Source organism: Phlebotomus papatasi, chromosome 2 (assembly GCF_024763615.1).
Source record: "Phlebotomus papatasi isolate M1 chromosome 2, Ppap_2.1, whole genome shotgun sequence".
Classification (NCBI taxonomy): domain Eukaryota; kingdom Metazoa; phylum Arthropoda; class Insecta; order Diptera; family Psychodidae; genus Phlebotomus; species Phlebotomus papatasi.
In genome coordinates, this window is record NC_077223.1 from 42,042,679 (window position 1) to 42,059,098 (window position 16,420).

General features: G+C 34.1%; 1 protein-coding gene across 3 annotated transcripts in view; it reads right to left on the reverse strand.

Annotated features, from left to right (window-relative positions):
* Positions 1–506: 506 nt before the first annotated feature.
* The window catches only part of LOC129801143 (nephrin-like), a 127,941-nt gene continuing 112,027 nt past the window's right edge, over positions 507–16,420 (reverse strand). Inside the window, exons 12-18 of one of the 3 annotated variants that reach the window (XM_055845909.1) lie at positions 16,178–16,337; positions 12,379–12,518; positions 8,028–8,318; positions 7,410–7,594; positions 7,225–7,356; positions 3,309–3,500; positions 507–1,300 (exon numbers count right to left, since the gene is read on the reverse strand). In XM_055845909.1, coding sequence (XP_055701884.1) covers positions 1,205–1,300; positions 3,309–3,500; positions 7,225–7,356; positions 7,410–7,594; positions 8,028–8,318; positions 12,379–12,518; positions 16,178–16,337 — 1,196 coding nt within the window. In that variant the 3' untranslated portion in view covers positions 507–1,204. Of the gene's footprint in view, positions 1,301–3,308; positions 3,600–7,224; positions 7,357–7,409; positions 7,595–8,027; positions 8,319–12,378; positions 12,519–16,177; positions 16,338–16,420 lie in introns of those variants that run through there. The other 2 variants (XM_055845910.1, XM_055845911.1) reach the window with 2 other exon arrangements.

Consider the following 16,420-nt stretch of genomic DNA (forward strand, 5'->3'; position numbering starts at 1 on the left):
CTTACATATATTTTATTGAATTTATTATACGATTTATTATCAGGTTTTTCTGCAATAGCTTAATAGGGCTACATTTTTTTAAAATCGAATTTAAATTGCAATTCTAAAAGACAATTTCTCATTTCAGCATGATTTTTCTGTTACCAAGCGACTCGTTCAATTTGTGAGCAAAATCTGTAGTTGAACATCTGTAATTTCAGCAAAATTCGGTGATTGAACGTGAATTTGGTGAAAATGATGAAATGGAAGAAAAGTGAGGAAAACACCTCCAAAAACACGAGATGGGAGGGAAAAGTTGTACTCGTGTTTCGTGGGTGGGTAGTTAATCCCCTTCTTTATCTCGGGTATTCCCTCTGCCATAAGGGTTAAGATATAAGCCATTTGACGCCCTTAATAGGTCGCCAGGATGTTAAAAGAAGGAAATGCTTACCATCCTCTCCATAAACTGCTTCTCTGACCAGACTCTGCTATGAATTTTCGGGGAAATACAAAGGAAAGTTAGGTAGTTTTTTTTCTTGCTGATTAATCATTAAGATTTCCAGGTTTATTTGACAAAATTTATATAATATAACACGTTTATACCTTTATCTTTTACAAAAAGAAAAGCATGAAAAATCAAATTTATTTTACACTCACTATATAATAATTTGGGAAAATTCATGTCACATTGTCTTTTACCACATGGTTTCAATTTATTTTAAATACTATTCTTCTTTTAATGGTTTTTTAAATTAAACTAGGTGCAGTATGGAGATTCAATTTTGTATATTTTGACAAATTTACCAAAATTAAATCTCCATATTATACCTCTTTTTATCATACCTTTTAGCATCATTCGTTTTATTCATTTTCACTTTAGTCAATTTTACCTATCAAGTCTGTGTACAAAAACCCCATCATCTCAATTTTCTAAGTGAAAATCTTATAATTCTAACAATTTATTTAATCTCTTCTTATAGTCCTAAATGTTTATTTGATTTTACAATACCGTTTGTTGTTGCTTTACGTATAAGATCTCTCGACGATAGTGTTCTTTGTAGTAGGGCTTCAAATTGATTTCATGCCTGTCAATTCTCCTGCGTAATTAAGTGTTTCAGTGAGGAAGGGTCCTGTGAAAGTCTTCAGGGCAGTATTGGACGTTATCTTGTAAGTGGCCAGATGACCCCAGAAGCAATACACCTCAGCCATTTGAAGGGGACTGATGTCAAAATCTCGATACATTGATGCCACTTGAATCCAGAACTTGCGGGGACAGAGGTGAATTTCTGTGGTCAGGTACAAGAATTTGATGCACAGGAGCCTGTAGAGAATGATTGGAGTTAACTTACATATATTATAGCTTAATTGGAATTAAAATCAGATGGTTATAGATTGATTTAACCAACAAATGCTATTCTGATGCAAATGATCTCGAAATATTCATGAATGTCTAATGAGAAATTGGGTTTGTTACAATAAGAAATTAATTGACTTCTATACAGTAGGGGAAAGTACTCTCCCTTCGAATGTCCATGCCTTCGAATAATGTGAATTTTCTTTCGTTTTTCTTAAGAGACTTGAACATTACTATTAAATATTATAGTTAGCTTATCATCAATTATTCATAATTGTATGACAATTATGTGTAATTCTCTTAGGGAAAATAAAAGAAATCCGCATTATTAGAAGGCATGAATGTTAGAGGGGAGAGTTTTCCCCTACACATAATTATCACCTAACTATAAATAATTGATGATAAGCTGACTAATATTTAATAGAAATGTATAAGTCATAAATTAGTCATAATGTGGTCATATTAGAGACAGATAGAGAGAAATTGGAATCCTTAACTTGTAATATCTCGAGAAGTCATGGAGAAAACTACAAATAAAAATTAAATTGGTCTACTCAAGCAGCGCTACAATATGAATATAAAATGGTTCAAATTGCAAAGTCATAAAAATCATAAGAACCGGTTTTAAACAGGTTTAGAACCTTTTCTTTTTTCAAAAAACTAGTTTTTCAGAAATCGGCGTAGGGTGGAGTCATCACTTATGGACGTTACACACTCTTATAGGAAGCTGCAAAAATCTTAATTTCTTACTTAAACCAGATTTCGAAAATTCGTGAAGTTATTACTCATGTCATAAACTTTCAATTTTATGAACCTTTGAAATCTATTTTAGGTAAGAAGTTAGTTTAACTTTAGGTAAGAAAGTTTTTGTGAGCTGTCCATAAGTGTATGTATAACGTCAATAAGTGATGACTTCATTCAACTAGTAACTTAGATGATATACCTCAAAAGTACAACCACGTCATCTACCGTGTACCGGTTTACAACCGATTTAAGCTGGTTCACAAATTACTCTAAAGTTTGCCCAAATTGGCTCTTAGGAATAAAAAAAAATCGGATAAAAATTAGTTATCGGTTAAAAATAAAAGAAATTCACGTTATTCGAAGGCATGACCCAAATAGCAATTCGGAGTAAGATTACCGTTGGATGTATGTATTCTGGATTCCAAAAACGGGTCCTATGACTGTCGTCAGAGAGTCGAATGACGGAAAGTGGGAACTAATATGACGGTAATTACGGAAGTCATTTGGCGACATAATAACTCTGAGATTACCTACCTACGACTAAAAACGGAAAAATAACGTCATTTGGAGTCGCCTTTGTTACTGCATGGTAGAGTAAATTTTAGAACCGTAAAATAACTATTATATTACTAATTCAATCTTCTTGAGTAATGCTGTGACCAAAATTCGACGCGAATATGACTAATTTTTAAGATTCCAATTAGGAGTAATTTTTTTGACCATTTATTAACCAGTAATTTTTGAGTCAGAGTAATTTTTTGCGGTTTGGGGAACGTTCGAAGGGAGAGCACTTTCCCCTATATACTGCTCTTTCTGTGCTGTTCGAGCAGTAAAAATAGTAAAATATTAAGGTCAAAGACGAAATAAAGAAGATAATGAACTATATCGTCTTCGGTGTAATTTGAAGGAATTTATGATATTTTTTTTAATTTTCATTCTTAAATATGGAACATTTTACAGACTAAATTTGATTTTTTTTACTGACCATTTTGATTTCTTTACTAATCAATTTGAATATTTCACTATTTAATCTGCAATTTTACTGACCAAAATTGTTTTTCCACTTTTACGAAAATAATGCCACATAAATTTCTGATAAATTGGTCACCCCTTCGTACAGTTTTGTAAAGTCCGCGAGGTATTGTATTTCGCAGAATGGCCCTCGAGAGAGGTTTAAAATGGAAATAAAAGGACAATTCAAGTTCAATAAGTGCACTTTTGTCCAACTTACCGATTCTCTTGTGCAAACAATTGGAGGTGGTACTCTTACATCGATTTGCTGCTGCTGCAATTGACATGACCGCAGCGAAAGCGCCTGGTTCACCGGAATCCATGTGTTTGCCACTGATGGCGGCGGTGATTCTCGATACGGGACATTCGACGTTTTTCCATTTGACGATAGTAGATTGTGTGCTAAATCTATCTGCAAAATGTGCGGTTGCCAATTCATTGATTATAATTCCTCCACAAAACCCGAGAGAGCCATCATCCAACAAACTCTTCCACCCCCTCAAATCCATCTCTGTATTGGAAAATTGAAATTGAACTGGATGGGAGTCACGAAGTGATTGTGCGATAGCGAAGAGTTCAAGTGGATGGGATGGATAATCGGGCTTAAATTAATTCCCCGAACCCCAAAACGATTGAGGATTTGGTCACTTTGTTACAAAACTCTGCTGCATTTTACACTTCTTCAGTTAAATTGGGGCCACAAAGCCCTCTCGTCTTGGTGATTGAGTGTTTTGGGTCATAATTTTGCGGTTGTTTGAAGCACGTAATTGAGTTTTGGAAGTTGGGAAAGTTTTCGATACCAAATTTGTGCTTCAAAGAATATCCATATGTCTTTTAGGGAGATAGGAGCTGATACTTAGTGACTCAATTTATCTCTGCAAGCGTTCATATTTAAAAAAAAAAAGATAGAAGGAAATTTCGTTCAGGGATAATAATAATTTGGGAAGAAAACAGAGTTTTTTTCAAATTCAAATTGGATAATAGATTCTGTTGAGTAAAAAATCAATATTCATTTACGGAAATTTTAACCTTTTACTCTGTCAAATGAGATAGTTAGTATTTGATCTCCAAAACAAGTTTCACCAAAAATATTGTCAGGTTACTCCCCATTTCATTTCAAAAGCGAAAGCGCATTAAATTCGTAACTCTTAAATACGACTCAAATCGCAAAGTTCAGAAATAGATTATGATAATTATTAGCCTATATTACCCTATGCCACGCCCCGGGCAAGTTTCCTGAAATTTGAAGCCACTTTCTCGTATTTCGATTTAAATTTATATGGGATTTTTTTTGCACTCGCGACCGTTACGCTAAATATCTAAAAAGTAAGAAGTTGTTCCGTATTATAAGATACCTTATCGTATAGAAGGATAAATACACTAACTTTTTGTTTTTATACATTTGTTCCTCGGAGCATTATGAGCTGAGTCCGAGATCAAATTAGGAAATTGGCTTCAAATAGCTCCATATAAAAAATTAACTTTCTACATGCTTGCCCTATGCAGATAAACAGATACTATGAGATACCTACATTAAGAATCTCACTTAGGGGGAAGTGGGACACATTTGAATGTGGGGCACCTTTAAAATAGGGAATTTTTGCCTATTTTTAAATAAAATTAAGCCTCATCATAATATAATTCAGCTGCACAAACAGATTGTGAAGTTAAATTATATTATGATATGGGTCAGTTCCATAGGTAAAAAATCCCAATTTTAAAGCTGCCCCACATTCAAAGGTGCCCCACTTCCCCGTACAGTAAACTAATTTAGCCTTGCCACTTCCTTTATTTCGTCGTTTGTATTAGCAATTATTGTAACTTATCCAGCCCCCAAATCAATAATTCTTGTAATAATATGGAAACCAGTATAGAAGTCATAGGAAAACTGCACAAAATTTTGGCCAGTTTGCAATTTCGGCCACTTCTTTGTTCCCTCAAATTTCCATTAATTTTTAATTTTTGCATGTTCTAGAGATTATTCAATGCAAAACAAAAAACTAAAAATGTCGCTTCGACGAACGAGATGATATGAAAAAGACTTTGTAAGAATTCAGGAAAGGCTAGGAACTATGAGAATCAAAGTGGCCGAAATACTACTCAAAGCTATGTTGATATTTTTTTATTAATTTTAAAATTTACCGAGAATAATTTTAGAGAAGTCAGAGACAATAAACTATCTACAAGGATTCAAGGGCCAAGCAACCTTCCTAAAAAAAGTAATAACAAAAAAACCAATTTGCATTAAAAATATTACATTACAATTCAAACTTGAGACTTTGGCACTTGCACGCAACTATGCCGAAATTCGGCACATTTAAGCGAGACTGGGGCAAAATTTGTCAAAACGAAAATTTCAATATTCACTATTTTCTAAAATAAAAGAAACTGAGGCTTGAAATTTTTTTCATAGATATCCATCATGAACCTTCTTAAATTTACAAAGTTTCAAAGGATTTGAGGAAGGATTATGTAAAATAAAAAATAATGAAATTTTGAGCCTTATTTTTGGAATATTTGGCTTACAGAAAATATCAATATACTGATTAACTAAATTTAAGCACATTTCTCGTTAAGATAGAGAAAAATTATCTTTGACCAAGTTATAGTGGAATAAATTTCCTTTACACTGAGAGAAATCCGAAAATGTTAAAATAACATTCCGGAAATGTTTATTTTACTCTGCAGTATTGATCCGAAATCGGTGTAAATATTACCCTTTTTAGGTGTATTGGGGGTTAAAGTTACCCTTTTTTCATGTTAATTTTACCCTCAAAAGGTGTAAAATTAACATTAAAAAATGTTGATATATTTTTACACCTAAAAGTGTTAAAGTTATGAGGAAAAAAAGTTAATCGCACTCCCGTTTTTTTCAGAATTTTCTTTAAAATATAAAAATTAAATGAAATAACATAAGAGGGTGCCTCTTTTTTTCCTCCGAGTAAAAATATGTCCATTTGATATTTTTACGTTAGCAAGAGTAAAACGTTACAAATTATCCAATGACTGACAAGATTTGCCCCAGCAATTCTTAGAATCTCCACAAAATCGACTTTTAGAAAATGATTCGAAAATCACATTTCTTTCGAGATAGGGGAAAACAGTCTTCTGCAATGTTGTAGAGCAGTAAATTTCCTATAAGAATACGCTCATTATAAAACGTTTAAGTTTTCTCAGAGCTCGTGAAAGAATTATATGTGCGTTTTGACAAGTTTTACCCCAATCTCCCCTACCTTATCTTCCATTTCTTCTATTTATAATTACTAAGATCATTATTTGAAAGTTACCAATTATTTCTCCTCATTAGAACAGGACCACAAAGAGAGGGATCGTGTGGATTGAGGGACAGTCTTGGTTTGATTTTGATCAACCATCCTGGAGCGTGGAGCTATGTGTCCTTAGCTCCGAAGAGTAAATATTTGAGAATAGTAACCCCGAGAGTAAGCAAACTGTAGTGCACAGAGCAATTCGTTAAGGTTGTGTAGCAAGTCAAGCAGAGCGTGTAGCTTCTAAGAGCACAGTTAGTAGAGCACTCGTCTAGTTAACGAGAGGTCTCCAGTTCGATTCTGGGTGGAGATAGAATTTTTTTCCGTCTTCACACTGGAGAAAACTGGATAATTTGAGACTCACTTGCTCTCTGATTAACAATTTTCTACACATAAATAGAATTAACATTGAAGTAAAGTTCGTACAATTCAAATATTTTAAAAATGGAGTAAAAGTTGCGACAGTTACTAATCCAAACCACTATTTGATTAATCACTATGTACATATCGGCACTATATATGTATACAAAACATTTTAAGTTTTTTTTTAAAATTATTTATCCACAAAATTGTAATCCTCTTTTCTTTTTTCTCATGGTATGTGTCCCCAATTCCCAAATCCTCTTTGCGTGAAGGGTCGGCGAAATATTATAATTTAATTAAATACGAAGATCGTATATGCAATTTTGCCAATTAATGAAAATGTCAATAGCGTGTGAAATGTGTGGGATTTCGAAGCTTTTGTCAAATTCACAGCATTTAATGTTTAATTTTGGCGGAAGAGCATTGATTGGATGTTCCCATGTGTTTAAAACTAAATTTGTGGTGCTTATTGGAATGCTCTGTCTGGTCATTAGGGATTTAACTTACTTGCGTGTAAAGGTTGGGTTCAGCAATCCTGACATCCTTTTGTCGGGGCCTTCCGAGGGTTGCACTCGTGTAGATAATTTTCTGTTTCGATTGTCCTGACGGTGTTTGGATATCAGCGGCATAGGTCAATGTCTAAAAATTAAAGTCATTAATCTATCACTACACAGAAAGTTTTTCCTAGGTACCTGATTGTCATTGCTGTAGTGCACTATAGGATGTTGCAAAATGCCGCCGGTGTTGACGTCAATCGGTCCAGCAAATTGAACTGGAAGCTGTTTTTTCCCACCCATTGCTAACGTTGAATATTGTCGCGGAAGTTGCTGGAATCGATGGAAAACTCGTTCGTCATCGAATTCGCTGTCTTCCTTTCCTGTTCATCAAAATTCGATCAAAATCATGATTTTTTTTTGTATGATATTTTAGCCCAAGCAAACACCAGTAAAAATCTACAAAAATTCAAGTGCACGCACTTCAATACAAATATCGAACACTTTTCAATATACCATGAATACTGAAAAATAGGAAACTGCTGGCAAAAAAATCAAACAATTTCTTAAAGTCTCAAGCGTTAAATCGAGAAATGTAATGGTTATCTTGAGCACGAAATTCACTTTCCTCCCTTTTACCTTTTCTCTAACAAATGCACCAAAGACGTGAATTTCCCTCAACATTTATCTCTTGAGGCAATTTTCATAAAAATACCGTAAAAGCTCTGTCTCCAGCACTGATATCTATGTGGCCAGAAGGGAATGAAAGGGCGTGCACCCGAATGGATTAGAAAGTAACCTCAAGTGTTCACGTACCTTGAGGTATAATATCTGGATTTTTATCTAAACTGTCAGTGCTTCCCGTGGTGTATGAATCACCGAGTTGGTGCTGCTCGGCTGCTGGAATTGACTGACCGGATACAATTCTTCCATTTGTTGTTGTCGACATTGTCTCTTGGGACACGTTATTCGCCTTCTTCCGCCTCCGTGTTCTCATTAGCAGCAACGTTGCAGTTGTAATTAAGATAATGCCAAACACGAGCCCAGCCAACGCGCCCAGGAATAATTTTATGTGAAGCACAGATCCTTTGTATGGTAGAAAGGAGTCTGCAATAGGGGTTGAAGATGAACAGGGTTATTTAATAAATTGCTGATAACAAAAGTGGAGTGCTTCTTAGGTGAATAGATAATGACGAGAGTCACAAGAATTCGAACACAGCAAAATTTCATTCGACAATATTTTAAATGCATTTAATTCAACAATTGTTTTATCATCGATTTACTTATATTGGTCCTGTAATGAAAAACTTTCAAATTTAACCAGTTTTCACCAAATTTATTGAAGAAAATCCAAAAGAAAATATTTTACTGCTATAGAATTCTACTGCGAGGGCAAAATCATTATACAGTGAGACCTCGATAGAGTCAACCCCCCGATAGAGTCAATCTCCAATAGAGTCAACAGCTATTTTTTTTTACTCTACGGACTCCGATAGAGTCAACTTTTCCATTATTATTGCGCTAATAATTTTGTATGACTTTTTCGAATTTAAAATCAGTGTTTTGATGTATCAATGTAACATTTTTAACACAAGAAAAACAATATTACGATAAAATTCGTATATTAAACCGTGTAATCAATTTTCGACAAAATAATTTTCTTTTCGAAGACCTTTATCGGGAAGGCTCTTCTATGTAAATATATACCCCTTTATATCAAAATTTCACATTTTAATTGATTTTTTCGGACTCCGATAGAGTCACCGAATCCAATGGAGTCAAGAGGCCTGGAAATAATTAGTTGACTCTATCGAGGTCCCACTGTATTTTAATTTTTTCACTCCCAAAAATTACACATCCCACCCCCTGACGAGTAATTTACTCAAAATATCCTAGCGTTTTTGACGATTTCTGTGAAATTATTATGATTGTCCATCCGTTACCACACAACAGGTCAAACAGTTAGAGATAGAGACCTGGGATATAAGGAAAACTCTCCATAAATAAACTGAAGGACCATTAACGATACCTAGATTCTCCCCAACCTTTCCCTTTGCCTGTCCAAAAGAATGTTTTTTTGTTACGTCTTTTTGTAAGTTTTGTGTACTTTTTGTTTCGAAAACACCACGTGCAATTTTTTTTAGTTTTTGGGTATACCTAGGCAAATATTTTGTATATATACAAAAGTACCTATTGTTGAATTGTTTCTAATAACAGATTTAAAGATCAGAAAATAAAAACTCAGAAAACAGACTATGTTTTTCGTTGACAATTTTGTATATTGTGGCACACGTTATGACTCTTCTAAAGATGTGTCGCATTCCCCATTCGGTGTACTCTTACATTAGCCTTTAAACCTTTTCGGACGGGTGGGACACCGGTGTCCCAGAAACAAAAACGATTTTTTGACTATAAAAAGTTATTTTGTCCTCTAAATAGTCAGAAAAATTAGTTTCACTAGAAATTCGGTTCGACGGAATGTAGCAGGAAATAGACGGAAACACTGAACTTTTCTTGATTTTCACAATTTTATTCTCTACGACGTTTTGAGGATGGATGTCCTCTTCATCGGGTCTACAATTCAATTGAACAATTTTTTTAGACATTTCTATCAAAAATATTTTTGTGAATTATCTTATATCGAATATGGCAGGGAATATCACGTACAGGTAGGATTTGTTACATTGCACTTGAACTTGGATCACAACTTGATCCGCAATGTTCATCATTCGACTGACTGACACAGAATAAACTCCCCTTTGAGATCAATTTTTATCGCAGCTATGAAATCCATCTTCCCTTGTTGTATTAGTGTTCTGTTGTCTTATTTTTACTCGTTGTAAGAGCGAGGAGTAGATGGTGTTGATCCCCTCTGTATCAGCTTTTCTGTTGACCGTGTGTGTTTTGTGCATCTGAATGTGGAGCATCTCTAAATACTCAAGCTTCGCATTTGTCCAAAATTTCAGCTGAATCGAACTGAAACCGGTGCGGCATTTCTCTGGCTAGAGTCATCAGGGCAGTGCGTCATTTCTTTCTTCTTGATTTGGGTTACTGGGTGGTGCTCCGCTTGTGTTGGTAAAGTCGATCTTTCAATCTCTGCGTTGTTTTTCCCACATACATTTTTTCACACTCACAGGGGAAGGAATAAACAACTCCACTCTCAATTAATGAGTCAATCTTGTTTTTGAGATCAGTGTGCATTGCCGAATTTGTGTTGTTGCATTTAAATGCTATTTGGAGATTTTGTGTTTCGGTGCACAAGATTCTCTTAATCGCTTAGTCTTATATAAGGAAATATTATTTTTCATTTTTGGGACATAGGGATCCCATTCGTCCTTAAGGGGTTAAATGAACTCAACTTAACCGGACTATATCTTTGGTAACCGATTTCACTTTATTAAGCAATTTCGATGAAATTTTAATTTGTCTTATCTGCCTACAGTAGAAATCTTTCCAAAGGTCGATCGCATACTCCTACACTTACCTTCACTATAACTTGGCCCTTACTTTATCAAAATTAACAGGACTTCAGTACTCAAACTGTTAAGAATAGAAAATACCCAATGGAAAGCCCAGATACGTTTATAGTAGCGGAAAATCTTTACAAGCGACTTTGGAGTTGTTGAAACTCCGAAAACTTGGAAATTCGATTGTAATAACTTTGTATTCATTAAAAAGGTCTTAGTATCCCCACGCTAGTCTTAACTCGTTCCAAGTGGTTCTGTGTGAAAAACGTACAGATTATGAAGACATGGATTAAGTTTTACCTGAAATTTAAATGTTTTACTTCTACACAGAATTTTAGGATAACCTTCAGATGATCTATAACTTTATATTGTAAGTATAATAATATCATAAAGACTAAAAGAATATATTTAAAAAGTATATACAATCAGTAAAAAAATTAAGAAAATCATCGAAAAATTTGAAATATTTAATTGATTATTTATTTGAATAATAAACTAACAAAAATTGCTTGGAGCCATCTGACAGAGTTATAGCAAAAATTAAATTTTGATAGTAATTGCTCCGGCACACCTTTTAAATCAGGAAAATTTCTTGAAGTCGAAGTTCGCATCCCTTTATTCTCAAATCTATTGCATCAGTCTACCTCACTGTTTCGCATTCTTCTTCTTCTTTTAGACTTCATAATAAATAAAATTTAGTTCAACCGAATTTGAAGTTCGAAAGAATGGGACAGACTTACGCAAAACGTTTGTGTAAGAAAGGGATGTGGATTTTGATTTCATGAAATTTTCTGATCTAAAAAATGTGCCGGAGCCATAAATATTTAGGGAAAAGTGAAACTAAAATTTGAATTATATCTTACTATGATATAATTTAGCTCCACTGAACAATGGCATAGCTAAACTAACATTATGATAAGTTCTATTTAAAAATAGGAGAAAAAACCCCAATTTTAAAGTGCCCCATTTCTCCTTACCCTTAGGCCCCATTTAATTCTAATTGACAATTTTTGCTTTATTAATTTTTTTAATGATTCCCATATATATTACAATCTGTCACAAACGTTAGCAACAATAAGCAATATGCATGATAAAAATTTGATATTTCGACTGTAGGTTCGCCAATGCTAACTTTTTCTATCAAAGGTTCTCAAGACCTCTTCTTCCTCATCTCACAAAGACTTCCGGATGAAAAAGCTTTGCCACTTGGGGTGAGCCTCCAAGCAACTCCTATATCTCGCACTAATTTTAGATATTCGGTCTGGTCGAAGAGTATCTCAAAGTCGGTATGAAGGGTCTCATTCGTGACGTAGTTAGGTGCATCCATATTTATTTGCATAAATTTAGTATAATTTTGTGCAAAAAATTATTATGCTTTCAATATGGACAATATGGACGCTAATTTACCTTTTATTTTTCAGAGATCAATCTTTTACTGAAATGCAATAACTAGAATTTAAATGGAATCTGTCTTTAAACAAATTCTTTGAAGAACCCTGCGAGAGGTAACGTGTATGAGATGAAGGTAAATTTCCACAGAGATTTATTACATGTCATATTCCAATGGTGAATGGATGGGTACTTTTTTCACTCCCTAAGGAAAACTCCCAAAGAGACACGGTACCCGTGATAAGAGATATATCACATTTAATAACATACTTTGTGCCTTTCTTTTGCCACATCGTCCTACATTAGCTTACCTGTGTGCTTTTCCGCGTTGTTGTTGAGTCGATGAATATGATGAACTCGTTCCTCACTCATACCCTTCTCGTTCATAGCGGCCAGGTGTACGTCATACCCTACTTCCGGATCTAAGCCTTTCAATTCGAAAAATGGGCTCCTGGATAGAACAAGAATAATACTAAGTATATCTGCCCATACTTCCTCTTGGTAGAAAAATAAAAAAGAACAAAATTGTTCTGAAAAATTGTGAAAGGAGTAATAAAAAATGGTGATTTAGCTGTGTCAGGTTGTGAGGTGCAATTGAGATAATGAGGTGTCCAACTTGATTTCATCAAAAGAACTTAGCAATTTTTTACCCATGACCTCTTTCACATTGAATGTGAAAAGGCAAGTGTTAAACTACCCCCAGGCAATTCTGTGAAGAAATTTCCATGAATGGATTCTCGTGAAAATTTTTCTGTAGCGGAAAATTTGCAGGTTCTGCAGAATCTACGATTTTAAAGCCTCTGTAGAGATTTCCTAGTCTTTCAGATTTTGTATGAGATTTTTTAATCTCGAAACAATGGAGGTTGCCTAATTTAGATGAATTTAATATTTTGCTCTAATAAAATCTAATTATCTCACTTTCTATGTTTTAGATCCTCAAATTTAAAAGTTTTCTGTTACATGTTAATTGATGGGGGAGACTGGGGCAAAAAGTCACATATCGAAAATTTTAAAATTCAATATCTTCCAAGATAAATAAGATAGCGACTTAAATTTTTTTCCATAGATAGCCTCCATAAGCCTTCTTCAATGCCGTAAGTTTTTTAGAATTTGAACAAGGAATTTAGAAAATAAAAAATATCAAAATTTTTAGCCCTATTTTTGAAATATTTTCGTGCAGAAGATATCAATTATTAGCTACTTATATTAAATTTGATGCACTGGTGGATATTTCCCAAATTATCTGGATATTCTTTGAATACGAATCCGCTATCTATTTTAGAATTTTACAAAGATTCTTTTCTCCAGAAATCCTTTTATTAAAAACGACCTTTTGGGGTAAAAAGTATCAAAAGCTATGGAGCAAAAAGTAACAAAAACCGAAACAATTTCTGATGTCCTACGGTGAAAAGAAACGTCAATGCTATGTGTCTTCGCTTGTTGTTTGCATTGGTCAAACGATTTGCAGTCTTTTGTGTGTTTTTTGTAAAATAGCTTAAAATGCGCTTTTCTCGCTCAGATAGAGAAAACGGTATTTTACAAAAATACAGGAGAATAAATTTCCTATGAAAATATGTAATCTAGGTATTTTATTTAAATTTACGGAATCCCGTAATAAAGCGAATCAAGATGTGATAATATCTTATGCCTGATACTATTTGCCCCAGCATTTTTGAGAATGATCACAAAATTACCTTTTAGAAAACGGCTCGATAAATATATTTCCTTACAAAATAGAAGAAAATGACTTTCACAGAGTTGTAGAGCGGTAAATTTCCTATAAAACCGTGCTAATTAGAAATTTTGGTGGTGCTCGGGTAGCTTGTAAAAATATAAAATATCCGTTTTGTAACTTTTTGCCCCAGTCTCCCCTATTGTTTATTTTAGATACTGAAATCCTGTAATTCTACAAAGGATCTAATTAGACTTTTTAAAGTAGGGGGAGGTAATAAAATATTTTTACTACACTTATTGAGCAGTAAAAAAATAAAATTTGATCAATATACGATTTCTTTAGAACTTAAATATTTAGTTAACCTTGTGGAACTCTGAGAAGATCAAAATATGGAGGTCTTTAAACTTAAATATATATTTAAAAAAATTAAATTAATTTTAACTGAAAATTTAAATTTTTAATTTGATATTTTCGGTATTTCAACTAAAAGACTAGTACAAAATTTTTATAAGTTCATGAGCCTACATACAGAAAATTCCGAAGTACAAAAGGTTTAATTGACATGTAACATGTCTTTATATTTTCTTTAATTTCAAAGCTGCTTTCGAGGATATTTTAATCCTTAAGTATTTAAAATTTTGGGATGAGCTTTTTATATAGAAAGGGAAAATTTTTAATTACAATATTAAAAAATTATTTAATTAATTTTTAGGGTTTTATCTGTCTCAGAATTAAAGTAAAATTAAACTTTTTACTAATTAAATTTGCAAATATTTAGTTTTGTGTTAACCTTCGTGTTAAGCGGTGTAACTGAACTATGTTATTCTGTATACACTCAGTCCCGGCATTAAGTCCTTCGGGATTATGCACCTGACGGAATTATGCACACACAATTATGCAAATTTGCCTACCATCGGGGGTCAATTTATGAAATCATTTTTGAAATACGCCTGAATGCATACTATGGTGCGACGCGGGAAATTTGAAAACATTTTGCTACTTTTCCAGACAAAATTTCAATTTCTTTTTCTTAAGATATTTTTTTTTATTATTCTAACCATTTATTGAAGAACTCTGGCCATGTACTGTTTGTTAATGCATTTATATTGTTGAATTATAGTTGAAGCATTTGAATCTTTTTGTTTGAACTACTTTTACCGACTTTTACTCTGCGCGAAATTCGTTCAACGGTCAATTTATTCAAAAGAAAGCCCCTGTAGGTATGCAAATTTTCTCGATGCATAATGCCATTTCGCGCGTTTTTTTCGGTCCCGAAAATGTGCATAATGCCGGGATCTAGTGTATGCAAACATTTCTTGTGGAAAATAAATGGGTTTACAAGCTTTGCAATTTTCATCTTCCTGAGAATGTTGTAAAGAATCTTGTCAGCAAATTGAGAATTTGACCTTTCAATCCACAGTCACATATCTCTGTCCACAACTCGCTTCCGGTGTGGGTGGCCAGAATTATCATGAGGGTGTTCAAATGGGGTAAAGAGGGTGTGTGTGTGTGTGAGAAGAATTACATTTAACCGAAGACGCATTCACTTGTTACAAAACACACCCTCAGTATGCATTCAGCGTCTCTTGAATAATTTACTGTGATATTCATACATAATTCCCATGGTTGCTCCCCCAAGTATCCGTGAGATTCAAAAATTCCACGTATTCCTTCCCAAGGCTTCGTCCTCAAACTCGCGAATTGGTGAAGTAGCGCCCCATGTCGCCCTTCACCGCGTGACTCACTTAAAATTCCGCAAAAGTAAGCCACCAGCTAATAAATAATGTAGCCAATATTTTCATTGTATCAGAGCGCCCATCGTCTTGGCCACATTTCATCCCTCCCAAGGGATGATTTTATTCTCTTGTGCCTGATTCACCTTCATTCAAAAACTTGCAAAAAGTGTCTAACGTGGCGCCCATAAAATAAATCTTAATGGAAAATACTGCAAATTTTTCACCGCACAATTTGCTCAATCCGTTCTTTTCCACACACACACACACACAGCATAGGGCACCATATAGCAGATACTCTCCTGGGTAAAATCAATTTTGTGGCTAATGTCCAAGCTGTGTAAATATTGAACGAGTGTGTCTCTCTCCGGCAAATGGGATAAATTTTAATTGGGAATAAGGAAAATATTTGCTTTTGATTATTGTATTGATTTAACTTGGTCAATGCTCAATAAAATTCCAATTGATTTTCATTCCAATCAGTGAATGAGCTATCATGAATGGGACCGTTGCGCATTTTGTGTTTTTTTTTAGGAAAGTAATTAATCATCGCGAAAATATTCAATTAGGGGATGATGAAATTTGCATATTTTTTTTGTTTAGAAAAATTAAAACAGGAAGAGATATTTTTTAAAGTCCCTGGATGAATTTAATATCACCTGGTGACTTTGGAGAAAGAATATATCAGCGTAATCCACTTACTTGGAGGTTTGTGATGCTATTACTTGCGTGGAGCGTGCTGCATATACTCTGACGATGAATTCCTGTGGAAGACCTCCGTTGTAGCCTTCGATGCACTCCAGCTGCAAGGTGTCCACCGTTTGATTGAACACCGTGCAATTCGACAGTGGATCTGGCTTTCCTGTTGGAGTTCCATGGGTTCCGGGATACATTGTGAGAAGCAAGGAGGAAAAAAAAATATTTCACCTTATTTATGGCCCTTTG